Genomic DNA, 15,803 nt, shown 5'->3' on the forward strand with positions numbered 1-15,803 from the left:
ATGAGAGTGTAGATGTGAAGGTACCTTGAGGGGAAAATGCTATAGCAGGGAGAAGAGTTTGTGACCACAGAATTCAGATCTATTTCTAAGTCATTATAGCACAACTAAGCAACTTCTACAGGGAAGGTTAGCACGTCCTGGTCATCTCAAGTTCAGAATACTGGAGCTAGCACAGACATTCAACACAGGTCCCACTTCATTTTACAGGTAAAGAAGTGAGTTTCACTTTGTGCCCAAATCCACACAGCTTGTTAGTGGAGCCAGGACTAGACCCCATCTATTGTACCCTACTTCAAAGTCAGTTATAACAGTAAGTGCCACTTTTTAGGTTCTGTGCAGTCTGATATATTTGGCTGGAACCCATTGTTATGGTGATATAACGATGGATGAAAATAACCCAAATCACACTGATGAGTTGAGTTGGCAAATGAATGCTACAGCTTTTGGGAATGGGGGGCTTAAAGATGGGGGGAGGGGAGCTGAGGTTGCTGCACCTTCATTCACTCATGGGGAATCTTCCCTGTACACAGAATAGTTCACTGATGAAAACCTTCACATCTTCTATCCTGCAAACTCGGTTCCCTGTTCCTCTGGGTCTCTTCTCTAGAGGGAAGCCACGACAGAGGTATGTGTCTATAGCAGGACTTTTGTAAGAAAGAAAGCAAGAGAAAGAAAGAAAGAAAGAAAGAAAGAAAGAAAGGAAGGAAGGAAGGAAGGAAGGAAGGAAGAAAGAAAGAAAGAAAGAAAGAAAGAAAGAAAGAAAGAAAGAAAGGAAAGGAAAGGAAAGGAAAGGAAAGGAAAGGAAGAAAGAAAGAAAGGTCCATGGTGCCTAGCATGATGCAGAAGTCACACCCCACTGCCCCAGGGCTCTGGTGCCACTTCAGTCTTTCCTTCTCCTCCCCCAAGTCTGCCTACTCTGGTGCTTCTATAGCTCTGTGAGTACTACTACATGAGCTTCTTGGCCAAGCTCTGAGCCAACTGGTCCCAGAGGTCTTTGTGTGAGCAGTGCCCATGGAAATGGTGCCATTGCTTGATCACTAAGCAAAAGCCTCTTCCCAGACCTAGGGAGCCACTTCACTGGGCAAGGGAGGGGTTCTTCTGTGTTCAGGCAGGAACTGCAGCGGAGAAAGATGTGTATAAATGGGACCAGGGCCAAGAGAAAGAAAGATAAGTGGGGAAAATGCTAGGGAGTTGGCTGTATTTAGCCTGAAAAAAAATCTAGGGAGACGAAGGGGTAGAGGGAAACAACACCAAACAGTAATTTTCCAAATAAAACCACCATAATTATAAAGCAGTCTTATAATAGGCACTCAATAAATACGTGCTGACCTGTTGTCTCTCCAGTTCACTGCCCCAGCCCATTACAGAGGACAACACTGGAGGAAACAGGGATTTTATAGCAAAAGAACTTAAGTCAAGTTATTTTTGACAACTATAATGAGATTAGCAACATTTCTTTCTGCAGCTATCTTTTAGAAAGTGTCATAAACGCAGCTCTTTAGTTGGAGAAATCCTGTCCATCATGGATGCAGAAGAATGGGTCGGAGGGCCTTAAGAAACACTACAACTCACAGCTTCAACCAGAGCTCTCCACTGCTTCCAATTCAGTCTTCTTTCCTCATTTTAGCTATCTCACTGGGGGATTCCCATGTGGCTTTTACCCCCCACAGTTGTAAGAGAACCCCCCAGCCCAAGTACCTGTGCTGGAGACACCGGCAATGTTGCTGGGCTCACTGATCAGATCCTGCATGACGGCCAGAACCCGGAACTCGTACCAGGTGTCCTACAGTCCCAGGGATAATAGCCTGTCAGCCCAGAAATCTGAGACAGCCACTGACCCACCACTACACCCACCCTGCAATGACCTTTCATGGAATGGGGTACCCAAAGCAGTGGCATACTGCAAGTGTTGAACAACCAGCTCTCAGGTTAAAAGAAAAAAGTCCTGATTTGAAAAACGCACTTGCCAATTTCCATGATAAAAATACTCCTACCATGGCAGATTTCAATCTACAAAAGTGAGGGCACTGAAAGCAGAGTTGGAAAGAGATGCTCACACAGGCTCTCAGGAGCCCCAATGCTATCATTAAATGAGTGTCCAGGGAAGGAACACAGAAAGATAGATGAGGCTATCTATATCCATGTAATAATAAGCTGTTTCCTCTCTCCAGCTAGAGAGACATAAAAGTTTAAAGCGGAGGGTCAGCTGGAATATATATATATATATATATATATATATATATATATATATTCCTCTAGGGACTCTAAATTGTTAAAGCAGGGGTCCTTCCCTGGGCAAAGCTAGAAGACAATCCTTCTGGGAAATCCTTCACCCAGCCCAAGTTAGACCCCTAGCAGGGAGCTGAGGTCACTGTCTATTTACACAATCTGGGCTCCTAACCTGCTCTGCCTGGCTCCAGCTTATGTCTGTATGTGGAAAAAGCCCTCAAGGCAATAAAAGTCACCACTGCCAAACACTGGTCCTGAGTCTGTAGGACCCCAGTTGCCATGATCTACGGATCCCAGACCTCGGTAGCAGATCTGAGAATAAAGGAATCACGGTGTGGGGCAGCACATGGCTCAGCCTTGTACACCTTGTACACCTGACTTGTACACCTCACTCAAAGCGTTCAGTGACTCCAGAGAGTCATGACACTTCCAGAATTTGGGAACAGCAGGAAGGAAAGGCTGGACACCTCACCTGTGACAGATCCTTGGCAAAGAAGTCTCCATCAGTGCCCGGGATGGCACCATCTAACGTCTCCCAGTGTTCCCCGACACGAAATTCCATGATGTAGCGGTCAATGGGAAAGCTGTGATTGGCAGGGGGTAACCAAGACAGGAGCACACCCTGCTGGGTCCGATTGGCTGTGAGGCACCTCGGTGGGGTAACCAGCACCAGGGGTTCTGGAGTTGTGATAGGGAATGCTGTGGCACAGAGGGGAGAGAGGGAAAGTATGTGGCGATGCCGAGATCATTGTACCCTCACCTCTCTAAAGTGCCTTCTGGCTCAGCATATGTCTCTAGGGCACTGTGGCCCCAAGGCAATGGTCACTTTGCCATGCAGGAGTCATTTCAGAGATAAGAGTGTCACACAAAAGAGCCCTCCTCACCCAAGGGAAGTGGCCCACAGCCACAAGAACCTATTTTCTCAGCATTTCTAAAAACATAGATGAGGGAATGAAGTGTCTCAAATGGAAAAAAAAAAAAAAAAAAACCACAAATCACCAGGGTGGGGCGGGGGGGTGGGTGGTTGTCGTGTAGAGAGTTAGGAGATGGAAGAATTAAATGTAATCTTTTAAATAAGATAATATCTTTAAAAAGATACTACAAAATGTATTTTATGTTTTCTTCCAAGGAGCTAGAATTGTCTTCTCATAGCACATTGTCTGCTCTCAATTGCCTTCTTGGCACAGGTGGAGAATAAAAAGGCCAAGGAGGAAAGCTCCAGAGCAGGGGTAAGCATCCCATCACTGCTGCACCCCCTAGTGGCAGTAAAGGATCCAGGAACAGGCTGGAGGGGTGCCACCTGTTCACGGCGCTCTCCAGGTGGAATGGAGTGAGCCACTGGGTCCAGGAAGGAAGAGTCAGCATGACTAAGATTTGACAGGGAGAACTGGCCACACACCAGCCACCAAATGAGGCCAAGGGCCAGAGGAAAGAATAGCAAGGGTGCAGAAGGAGGAAGAAGGATTCCTAGCCTGCCCTGTGAAGCCACAGGAAGATGCAAACATGTGGCTTACCAAGGAAGGATAAATGTTGAAAGGAACCTGGCCCAAAGTGCTCTGATGTGGGTCAAGGCACTATGGTCCAGGCAAAACTCAAAGAATGGGATGAGAAGTCTTTCTTGGGAGATCAAATGACATGATTACCTGAAGCATGTAGCAAGGTGCCTGGCATATAGTAAGAAGTAAATGTTATCTGCTAGGATCATCACCACCATTACCGTCTTTACCCAGATCCTCCAGGAAATATCCTCAAGACATCCCAGCCCGGGGTCCTCACCTAAAGTGTTCACAGTGACCACCTCACTGAAGGCGCTCGTTCCCAGCTTGTTCTGGGCCAGGACGCTGAACTGGTATGCTGTCTCAGGCTCCAGGGCATCCACTAGCAACCAGCTGGGTCCCGGTGGCACTGGCAAAGATAGCCAGTCATGGGGCCCAAACTGTGCCCGCTTCATCCTGGCCAAAAGAAAGAGAGAGGATCGGGGACAAGGAGGTGGGGTGGGTTACACTGGAGACACGAGAATGCATGCAAGGTCCTCAAGGAGGTGGCACTGGGCAGACCTGGCCTTCCCTGGCTTTAGGATAGAAAGAGGAAATGACCAAGGTGGGATGACCTTCCCAACTCTGGCTGTGCCAGTCTTTTTAACGCCGGTCGCCAGCCACCACTGGCACCACCTCTACTAAAAGGAACCCTTAGATATAAGTGATGCTTACAATACTGGTCAAACTACCAATTGCACTGGGGGGCGGGGGATCTTTACCCTGGTCACAGCCCTAAGAGTACATCTGCCTTGGGAGAGTAAGGACAGTAGGAACAAGGCAGGTACCATCGTGGGGAAGTGAGGATGAGCAATTCAGCAATGGCAGGACTAGGGAAGAAATCCAGGTGACCTCAGCTGCCCACCCTCCCAGGGACAGTGAAAAGTAGGGAGTAAAGTAACCCAGAGGGCTCACTCAGTCCAACAAGGTTTGAGTCACCTGAAGAAGCCTAGGGTATAAGACAAAAATGAGCAGGGATTTCCCCACAGTGAGGACCAGGATCCTTAAGGCCTTAACAGTTAGAACTCATAATCAAGGGCAAGGTCACACTGTGTGTAGAGGACCCTGGAACTCGGGGTGAAGGTTAGCGTTTGTTCTACACCGCCCACCTAACTCTCCATCCCTGCTATTTCCAGGTGCAGTGCCCTGGGATCACCACGGGGAGGAGACATCATCCTATGGGACTGAGACCCTGGGCAGCTTTCTTCCTGCAGCCCTGAGCTACAACTTAGTGGATGCCCGCTCACAGGGTTCCCTCTAGGTTTAAATGCTCACTACCATGAATGCTTAGGAGTTTGAGCTGAGGCAGCAAAAAGCACAGCAAAAAGAAGCCAGTGCCAAATGTCTGAGTCAATACGTGGAGAGTCAGCAGCAATCAGAACAACAGGAGGGAAGAAGACCTCCCCAAACTTTGCAACTACCCTTCCCACCCGCCCCCACCCCACCGCCCCGGGCACCAAAGCAAGTGAGCAAAGTGTGATAAAGCGGTGCAGATGAGCAGCAGCATGGAGCAGGACCGCAAGCAGTGAGGGAAACCCCAATCTACACCCAGACCTGCCACTTGGACATCCCCAAAGATGGCCTGGCCTTGCCAGAGGCCCTTCCCTGGACACACAGCTGCCCAGCAGCACCATGATTCTTGCAGCAGTCACCTGGCAGGGTTGTCAGGAGCCCTCCCCCGCCCAGCCCCCCACCTTGCCTTGGGAGGAACAGAGATTAAGGGGTGGAGGATGTTCTGGTTGCAACTCAGAGAGTTCCCCACACTCATCATCTAGGTTGTTTGCCTAGTCAGAACTCAAAACATCCAGAATATTCAGGATGTACCCACCAAAACATCATGATGGGAAAGAGGGCAGCTTCCTCTTAACCCCCCTTGATGTTGACTAGTGTATCAAGGGCTCTCCCTGAATCTCCATGAGTTGCCCTCTGCAGGAATATTTCCTCCTTCCTAGGCCCTGATCGAGCCTGGCTGGGAATACATAGCCAGATGAGGCAGGTCTGAAAAGGAGGAAGTGAGAGGGCTCATCCTTCCCACTCAAGGATGTCCCATATTGCAGGTGGCCAGTTCTTGGCTCAGGATAGGAATGTGGGGGAGAAAAACCTTTGCGTGATGGGAAGGAGGTCCACTACGGCCCCTCTCTCCACCTTTTCTGTGCCTCTTGACCTCAGCCTGATTTATGTATGCATCTTTAAGATCCCTTACCTACCCCAAGGTTTAAGCAAAGATCTCAAATCACTACATCCGGCCAAATTAATAGCAGAGATATAAACACAATAGAAACACAGGGTCCTAGAGAAAATGAAGATGCTGAAGACAAGGCCAGAAGGCGAGCACCACTTCACATCAGTTTCTGGAACTACTGGGAAAGCGAGAGAATAAAAATTAGATTCTACGCTTCCAGCTGGGCTGTTTCTCAATGCCACTGAAGATTGGGAGTCTCTTCCAGACTCCAGAGGACAGAGGAACCTAAAAGAAGCATGAACCAAGGACACAAAAAGGGGTAGTGAGATAAGCTGAAGAGAGAGCAGCAGAGGGTGATGGTCAATTCAGGCAACAGCCTAAATTGGCATCCAAACCTTTCAGGCTGGGAATGCAGAATGCCCCGAATCCCTCACAGACGTGCCCATTCCCCACAAGACCTAGTCACTATGTCAACACACCTCACTGACTGGAGGTCTAGCAGGCAAAGAACTGTATCCTTCTCATAACGTCCACCCGCCCCAGGGGCTGACTGAAGTCAGGGGTTGGGGGAGGGAGAAGCAGAGAGCAAAGCATGCGGGGGTGACTCACAGAGGTCCGTACCAAACTGAGAATGTCTGCTCGAATCCTCCATCATAGCCTGGCTCCCAGGACACGTTGGCAGTTGTCATGGAGACCTGGACCCGGACACTGCCCGGGGCATGGGGGCTGGTGCCTGGAGACCAAGTGGAGTGCTCTCAGACTGAAATGAACTGGGCCCAGTGAGCTGGGCACCCACAGTGGCACTGCGTAGTAGCAAAATGCAGTGCCTCAAGTGGAGCGCGGAATGGCGAGGGATGCTGAGGAGCTGATGCCCTGAGCAGTAGGACTGCAGAAGAAAAGCCATCCCACTGTGCCATAGAGTCCTTCTAGCAAGATATGGCACGAACATCAGGAACATGGCCAAAGGGAAACCAGAACCTTCGTCATCCCAGGCCAAAATCCTGTGCTCACCTGGCAAATACAGAAACACTCTCTCTCAAGGTCACAGTCCAAGCTAAAAAGTCCCTCTCCTATAAAGTTCTCTGGCCTCATGAGAGATAGCCATATTCCACCCGAACATCAGAGTGAGAGGCAGCACAACACAACTATTAAGAACTTCTACTTGTGTTTGAGTCCGGGACCCAGCAGTTATTAGTGATGTGATGTTCGGCAAGGTGTGTGATCCATGCCAGCCTTGGTTTCAATGTATGTACACTGGGGAAATATCAGCTCTCACCTCATAGGTTAAAAATGATAGGGCACCAACTGGGACAGAGCCTAAAACTGGTGGTAAATGCTCGAAGTGTTGGCCACTGTTACAACTAGCTATCAGTCCCCAGAGGGGCAGGCTACAAGCTGAGGTCTTAGGGACACACACCTCAGGCAAAAGAAGTGGGAACATAACCCCTGGCACCCCGGAAATGGGAATGCCAGTAACCTCCAGGCCAGGCCCAGCTGCTGGAGCTCAGCACACTGGTCCCCTCCCAGATCCCCCTCATTCCATTCTTCCAGCTCCCCTTCTAGGCCTAGACACAGTCGCTACTGCCCACACACCTGCCTCATTTCTATGGGGGGTGTTGCTGGGTACATTTTGCCAGAAAAAGATCTCCCCAGGACAGGCCCCATGTCACCTTCCCTTGTATAGAGTCCACAGAGGGCTAGGGTTACACGTGGCAGGCTCCTGATTCAGGGGTGGGCCGACTCAAGAAAGATGCCCAGAAAGGGTAGACAGTGTCCAATGCCCAGACCACAGCCCTCCTGCCCACAGCCCCCGTACCGATGACGGTCAGGTGGGTACTGGCAGTGATGCTGGTGACCACGTTGGTGGCGATGCACTCCCACTCCCCGTGGTCCTCCTTACTCAGGGCTCGAAACTGGAGACTCCCGCTGGGCAGGGCATTGTGCTTGCTTCTGCTGGGCTTCCCTACCTTGGCCAAACAAGGGGGCAAAGAGGAAGGCAGGAGCGGGTCGGCAGGGGAGGAGCCGGGTCAGCAGGGAAGAAGAGAAGCCACCAACACATCAGAGGCCCAAGAACAGGAGGAGCAAGTGGTACCCGAACATTCAGCCCACACCCCCACTGCCCCTCCTCCAGAGCACCCATCACTCTAGAAGTCAGCCCCACTGCTCAGCACCTGGCCCGGTCACAACAGAGCACTACCAGATCTTGCCCCTCCAGCACACTTCCCAAGAGCTCCAGAACCTGAAGGTACCTTTCTCCAAGTGATGACAGGGAAAGGGTCCCCTGCAGCAGCACAGGGGATAAGCAGCTCCCGGCCAGCCTCCTGCCTATACTCCCAGCCTGGTAGCACCGTAAAATACGGGGGGTCCTAGGGAGAGCACAGCAAGGCCATGAAGTCAATCATTTCAGCTTGCCCACTCCCATGGAGGCCACTCTCAGCCCTGGGCCTCACCTTCAGGACAAGCCGTGCAGGAGCAGACTGGCCCATGGTCCCCAAGGTGTTGTAAGGCACACAGGTGTAAGTGCCAAGAGCCTCCTCTGTGGCCTCCTCAATCCGAATAGAGCCATCCTCCATCAAGGTCCAACCCAGGTTCTGTCAGAGCACAGACAGCAGAACAGGGAGCAATGGTCAGGGGACAGAAGCTCGGTCCCAGCCCCCACCAGGCCAGACCTAACTTCGCAGACCTGGACACAGCACCAGCTAGTGTGGGGTAAGGGGTTGTCTAAGTGCCCTGGGAGAATGGCAAAAGCTCTACCAGAGTGTAGACCCGCCACAGGAAGCAGCTCGTTGCTTTCTCAGAGTTTTTTGGTAGGGACTAGAGGAGTCCTGCAGGGAACCAGACCCTCAGAGGCAGCAGCTCAGCATCAGGAGAGTCTCACTGTGACCCCACATGCATCTTTTCAGCACCTTCTCAACCTGCAGGGGGCGGCCATCTTTGTTCCACTTGACCACGGTGGCTGGTGGCTCTGCATCCACAGGGCATCGGATATAGCCGTGAATTCCCACGGGCACGTAGATGACAGGGGGCATGTTGAGGACACGGGCTGGATCTGTAGAGGGGTAGCATGGGGTGGGAGAGAAGAAAGGCAGGAGGGCAGTCAAGGAGTGAGAGATCTGGGCAGGGGGCCAAACCACCACATAAACCCCTGGGGTCTCATACAGACACTCCTACTCCAAGGAACTGCCATTCATACCCATCCACCCATTCAGTAAACACTGCCTATGTCCTCAGTGCTCACAACAGTGCCAGGTACCTGGACCACCATGAGGAACAAGACAGACAAAGCGCAGAGGCCACATCAGGCTGCCCCAGTGCAGTGTGGGCTGCCGGCGGCTTTTCATCTGCCCAGCCTACTGTATTCTTAAGAACTTCTGTTTCAAATGTCTGGAGGCACCCAAAGGCATGTTTTCACCTGCCTAAATCCCTAACACCCCTCAAATGCTCCTACACATGGACTGAACTGCAGACTAAGGACCCTGGATGTCCATTTCCCCAGCCCCTAGACTCCAAACTCAAAGTCAACATTTGACCCTATCCTCCACCGACCATTCCTCATCCCAAGTGTGTCTTGGACACCAAGCAGCTCTCTCTCGCTCCACATCCTAAACCAAAAGTGGAACATCAGTTCTACATTCTGTGTTCAGAGACATGACCACCAGTGGTTCTTTCCTCTCCTCTCCATTCTGCTAGCTGTCCAGCCCCTCTTGGCCTCAGTTTCCCCTCTGTGCCTCTGGAATACGGAATCAGCTTTGGCCACAGAATGGATGAAAGTTTCCCACGAGAGCAGCAAGAGGAGCACATCCTGTGATGTGGGTGACTCATCACCTTTCCATTCTCCCCAATTTCCCCTGAGGGCGACCAGGAGAAAGATCCAGAACTTCCAGTGAGGCAGTGAGGATGAATGAGCTGGTATGTTTTAAGCATTTGGAGCTCTTCAGAGAACAGCATTACATAAATATCAGGCCGAGTGATATATTTAGACATAACTTCCTTCTTTTGTATGTAGAGTTTTTTTTTTTTTTTTTTTTTTTTTTTTTTTTTTGCCTCCAAGATTTTTCAAAGGGTTTATGAATGGGAAATACTCTGAACGCTGCTTTTTAGCAGAAATAAAGATCCTTGTCTCACCCACCTGAAAATCTCACCCCCCGGATTCCCTCTGAAGGCAAAAAGGAGGTAAAAAGGGACAAGCTGCAGTGGGTGATGGCACTGGGGAAAGACGCAGAAACCGCATACCCCTCTTGGCACAGAATGGCCCATGGCTTCATGGATGGGGGCCTTACTTTTGGTTACATTCCTCATCCTTCTGAAGACTACCCCTGCTGGTTCTCTCTCTCTCTGCCCCCGCCACCTTCTAGCCCAAGTGACATAGCTAGACAAGATGCTACTCCAAGTGGACTCTTCCCTGCCCTTAGCTGCTCCACATCTAGCACAGCTTGGGGCACATGGTAAGTCATGTTTAAATAGCTTCTTGACTTGCTTTTTCCTACTGCAGGTCAGGGTGGGAAGTGCTTGATGTCCTGGGTCACACCACATAGCTTTCGTAGGGCCTCATAGCCCTTAAAAACTTAGACTCATCATATAGCATGCTAAAAGCCCTTTTTAAGTTGATGACAATGGAAGTGGAAAAATGATGCCTTTGTCCCCACAAGCAAAATCACTGCATGGAGAAGGAAACAATAAGCATCTGAGGTGAGAAGCTAGACAGGGCTCAAAGGTCCAGCTTGGCTCCACCACCACAGCGTCCACTCAGCAGTAGACAATTGCAAACACCCAGCTGTTTGGAGTGGCTTTGGAGACCAACCCCACTTCCTGGGGTCATCAACTGTCCTTCTGCTTGTTCTCAGCTCACATGCTGACCAGGGCATCTCTAGGCTATTGAACTTCTCACCCAGCCACGGCATGCCCTTGCGGGTGAGCAGTCTTCCCACACTAGCCCTCAAGTGATAAAAAGCCTGTCACCTACGGTAACCAGGAAGGGCCTTTGTTGTCTGAGTGACAGGGCCATCCACAAATCAAAAGAAAGAAATTAATCCTCATTACTCATCCTTCTGTCTCTTTCTCACAATGATCAGCTTGCCAGGGGGTGGGAAAGCATCGACTACACTGCCGGATTCAAGATTAGCAAACTGAATTATTGCACTTGCACAAAAGCCCTCAATTGTTCTGGCATGAGGAGCAACTCATCCATTTGGATCTCTGGCCGCCCTAGAGAAGAGCTAGAAGAAAGCCAAGAGGGAGCCAGATGCTGGCAGAACTAGATCAAGTCACCCCAGAAGAGGGTTCTGTCCCCTTCACTCCAAACAGCTGTCCACAGTGGGGGAAGGCATAGAGCTGGCAGGAAATCTAACTCTACTTCAGCTTCACCTACACTCTCTCATATACCTGAGAAAAAAAGGACCAGAGACCATCTCATTCAACATCCAGAGAGAGGAGTTGGCTAGCATTCAATACAAAGACAACTGCTCAAAAGGTCTACCGATCCTTGAATCCAACCTAAGCTTGTTGACTGATGGAATGAATCAGTTAACACTTGTAGTGATGCCTGGCCCATAGAGGACACCCAGCAAGCACTGTTTCACCTCAACTGACCAGCCCAAGTCTTGGCCTCATGTTGGGCTATCCCTGCTTCCTGTCATTCTTCTGCCCACATTCCCTCAAATGACACTCGGTCTCTTACTATCCTCCAGCCTCCAGTCTGGCTAATGTGGCTTGGATCTTCTGGAACCCCCACCACGTGTTGCTCTCCCTATCCCTACTCACACTGCACAGTTAAGTATGCTGAGGCAGAAGGGGAGCGCCCCAGGCTGTTGCTAGGAACACAGGTGTATTTCCCTGCATCCTCAGGTTTCACCCGGAAGATGATCAGGGTCCCATCGATCAGGATCCGCACTCTCAACTTCAGGTCACTACAAACACACAAAGAGACAAGGAGGGGTGGGGGAAGAGGGTCTTCCATGAGACAGTGGAGCAAGGCAGCAAGGAGTCCCCTCTCTGTGAACGAGGCAAGGAGAGCCAGAGCCTCCTCATATTCCTGGCCCATCTCAAGGCCACTCTGTGTAGACACTGGCCTTGCATGAGGGACAGATTAGACCTCCCCTCTGCAAGCTCCTAGAGCCCAAGAGCAGCCTGCAGCAGCCCCTGCTCAGAGGCCTTGCCCCTGGGAGGCCTGGTGTCTGGGGACCCCACTGAGAGGGCAGGGTAGCATGCTCACTTCTGGAAGTAGACGTTCTCGTCCTGCCAATACCAGGTGTAGGTAAGGTTGCCGGGATACGCCTCTGCCCGGCAGGTGAGCAGAGCATCCTGGGATATGTTGACAGTGATGTTCTCAGGAGGGGAAACGATGAAGGGAGGCCCTAGGGAATAGGAAATAAACATAACCTTACCTGGTATGGGAGGGGAGCACAGCAGTGCTGGGACCTCCCAGGAAGCTCTGAGAGGTCTCAGCAAGCAGTGCCTAAACTCCAGGAGGGAGCTGGAGGGTAGCACTGGTTCAAGAGGCAACAGCACAACCCTGGGCAGTCGCCACAGAGATGCTTCCAGCTACTGCTAGCACTCACATTCTTAATCTCCTTACAGGTCCCAGAGATGCAAAAAGTCCTGGGGTGTGACCACAGTGAGCCCCAGCCCCCTGAGCCAGCTGCAAGACACCCTTGTTGGTGTATACCTGCACCCTGCCTCCATGCACAAGCTCCCCAAACCAGCCATCTCACCCCTAGACACATAGACATACATACCCCTTCCTGCTCATCCTTCTCTCCAGCAGAACCTGAGCAGGGGACATGCATGAGGGACAAAGGCCACTCTTTTCAATCCAGAGCAAGGAATAATCTTGCTTCTAAAGGAGTTAAAAGGCTTGTGCTGCTTATCAGCCAGAGGTCAAGAGGGCAGATTTGGGGAGAGGAGGCAGGGGGATAGCAGAGTAAACAGAGAGTGAAATCCCAGAACTCCCTGGTGCTAGCTTTCCAGATAGGCCACAGCTGCCACTTTGCTCTCTCCTGAGAGTGGGCAGCTCTTCTCCAATCTACAGAGGGACCTCTGGCCCATGCTGCAACACTCCAAGTCAGAAGAAGGCAAAAAGAACATGTGTCTCAGCAGCCCTGGCAGCCCAGACAGCCACCACTAGCTCTCACCCGCTCCTTCAGCAGGCAGCAGGTGGGAGGCAAAGAGGGTGGATGGGCTCAGTACAAAGAGATTCTGCCATCCTGACGCTAGTCCTTCTGGGGCACACTGGGGCCCCAGGCAGGGAAAACTGGCATTTCCCAGTGCTGACCATGCAGACCCCAGCTTTGCCAAATGCCCGTCAGTGTTATTTTAAATGTCTGAGGCTTGGATTGAATTCCTATCTTTATTTATTGAAGCCGTCACTAACGGGGTGGAAACCTAAGGGAGGTCTTCTCCCCTGGGGAAGATGGAGGTACAGCAGGACACTACTCAGACAGAGTAACCATCAACATGGTGCCTCCTGTCATCCCGTGTGATGGCCACAACAGGCCACCATGGGCACTTGGGCTATGAACTACACAATGCTCAGGGGGAGCCCAACCCCACTCCTCATGAACTGCCCATCTCTCTACCTACCTCAGCTGTGCCAGTCGTGCCCTGGGCAAACCCCTCTGCAGCTCAGATGGGATGGAAGTCCCTATAAAAGGTCTGAGGCATGAAGAAGCCAGAGAAATCTCTCTTACCTTGGACAAGCAGGTGGGTGGTATGAACAGCCTCCCCCTGAATGCTGTATGCGCGACAGGTGTAGGCACCTCTGTCCTCCCTACTGACCGATGTCACCGTCAGGCTGCCATCACTCACCTGGGGCCAAAGAGAGATGGAGCTCAGCACCCACACTGGGGCCCCACCAGGGGCTATCTCCTCAGGCAGAGATAGCCTCAGGGCTCATGCACTACGGAGACATGGAGCCAGGCACTCCGTTCATCTGCCTTCAACCACAGACACCAACAAGGCTGCCTGCTGTGCAATGTTACTGGTCACATGAAGCAGGAGACCACCGTGGAGAGGGAGGAGGCAAAGGAAGGGCAAGCAAGGAGAAGTGCAGCAGCCCCAATGGAGAACCACACTTACCTGGTATTTCCCACTAGCACCTAGGAGTGTCCCCTCCTTCAGCCAGGTGACAATGGGCTTGGGGTTCCCAAAAGCTGTGCAGGTCATGGTAACACTGCCGCCCTCCTTGGCCTCGATGTACTGGGGGGGTGTTTCCGTAAAGGTGGGAGGAGCTGCAGAGAGATGCAGGGTGGGATTAGCCAGGCTGCCGCCCTGCATGCAGTGCCCACCCACACCAGGCACCATGGCCATTGTGTTCATACTTAACCTTCCGCGAGGTGCTAGGATAAAGGAAGGAAGGGGGACACAAGTAAAATCCTCTGCGCCTGAGTCTTACAGGAGAAGAGGAGACCTGAAATTCAAAGTCAGTCTGGCTGGGTGCAAATTCTAATATTCTCCCATTGTGCTTCGCTAATTCCCAATAAACAAATATTTGCTGAGCACCTACAAGGAGGCCACCATGCTCAGCACTAAGGACAAAGCGATAAACAGCACAGCTCCCATGACTTGCAGAGCACACACTTGCTACTAGCTCCAGACTGTTCCATCACCCCCCACTCCGGTCTTTCACCTAAAGATCATCCCTGATACTCCAACTTCCTTAACCCCAGCCCAGTCAGGCCCCATATTTCCAGGATGTCTCCCACCTGAGCTCCATCTAGGCCTACTACAGACCACAGGCCATGGTGACAAGGAATCTTACTCTTCCAGATTAGGCAGAGAAAATTTTCCACCTTCTTCCTTTTCTGGCATCCAGACAGAAAGACAGCCCACTCTGCAGGCTACTCCTTTTTTAATTTTCTTCTGATTATGCCAGGTTATCCCCACACTACCACCTGCATTGATTGTAGTTTTGACCAATATCCATCCTGTTTGGATAATCAACTGTTCAGAGACTCAGTCTCATCAGTCTGAGCTGCTTGTAGAGGCAATCAGATCACTCTTAACCTCTTGGACTTTCATTGCTTTTGAAGTGACAAGGAGGGGCCCCACTTTTAACCTTGAGTCCTAGGGTTCACAATGCCTGGCTGAGGCAGGACATTTTTAGCTCATCTCAAGGTACCCAAAGACCAAGTTACAGTGCAGCCTGCCACTAGTTGGGTAACCCTGGACAAGTTACTCAGCCTCTCTGGGCTTTACCCAAATCTGGCCCCTTCCAGTATTGAGATGAGGAATAAGTGAGATACAGTTTGTGAAAGGGATCTTGTGAATGTAGATACGTGTGAAATGTTGGTTATTTTGCCATGACTATCATCATTGTCATCTCCCCAGAAACATCTGAGGCACCAATGAGAAGCTTTGAGGGGCGCCTGGGTGGCTCACACAGTTGAGTTTCCAACTTCAGCTCAGGTCATGATCTCACAGTTTGTGAGTTCAAGCCCTACGTTGGGCTCACTGCTGTCAGCCTGGAGTCTGCTTCAGATCCTCTGTCCCTCTCTCTCCCTGCCCCTCCCTGGCTCACACTCTCTCTCAAAACTAAAATAAACATTTTAAAAAGAGAGAGAGAAGCTTTGAGATAGGTGTCACCTCTCCAGACAGCGTTGCCCCAAGAACCAGTCAGAGTGCTTTGAGGTTTGGTACTATCTGCCCCCTCCTCTGCCAACCTCGTCTGCTACCATATACCCCTTCACTGTGCTCTAGCCACCCTGGCCATCTTTGTCTTTCTCAAATGTGCTAAGAATGTCCCATCTCAGGGCCTTTGCATTTGCTGCCCTCTCTGTACCCAGACCTCACTCCTTTGGTTCCTGCAAATCTTCACTAAAATGCTATCTCTGCCTTAAGTGGTCAGCCCATCTAAGATAGCA

The 15,803-nt window shown here is 51.0% G+C and overlaps 1 protein-coding gene across 3 annotated transcripts in view; it reads right to left on the minus strand.

Moving 5' to 3' along the window:
- Window positions 1-15,803, minus strand: part of IGSF9B (immunoglobulin superfamily member 9B) — a 50,763-nt gene that overhangs the window by 17,615 nt on the left and 17,345 nt on the right. For 2 of the 3 annotated variants that reach the window (XM_040483579.1, XM_040483581.1), the window contains exons 4-15: window positions 14,020-14,171; window positions 13,632-13,749; window positions 12,158-12,299; window positions 11,707-11,852; window positions 8,853-8,995; window positions 8,397-8,537; window positions 8,196-8,312; window positions 7,763-7,913; window positions 6,556-6,679; window positions 4,006-4,181; window positions 2,702-2,928; window positions 1,699-1,783 (exon numbers count right to left, since the gene is read on the minus strand). In XM_040483579.1, coding sequence (XP_040339513.1) covers window positions 1,699-1,783; window positions 2,702-2,928; window positions 4,006-4,181; window positions 6,556-6,679; window positions 7,763-7,913; window positions 8,196-8,312; window positions 8,397-8,537; window positions 8,853-8,995; window positions 11,707-11,852; window positions 12,158-12,299; window positions 13,632-13,749; window positions 14,020-14,171 — 1,722 coding nt within the window. The remainder of the gene's footprint in view (window positions 1-1,698; window positions 1,784-2,701; window positions 2,929-4,005; window positions 4,182-6,555; window positions 6,680-7,762; window positions 7,914-8,195; window positions 8,313-8,396; window positions 8,538-8,852; window positions 8,996-11,706; window positions 11,853-12,157; window positions 12,300-13,631; window positions 13,750-14,019; window positions 14,172-15,803) is intronic. The other variant, XM_040483580.1, reaches the window with a different exon arrangement.

This window comes from Herpailurus yagouaroundi, unplaced genomic scaffold (assembly GCF_014898765.1).
Source record: "Herpailurus yagouaroundi ecotype Mexico unplaced genomic scaffold, PumYag 161, whole genome shotgun sequence".
Lineage (NCBI taxonomy): Eukaryota > Metazoa > Chordata > Mammalia > Carnivora > Felidae > Herpailurus > Herpailurus yagouaroundi.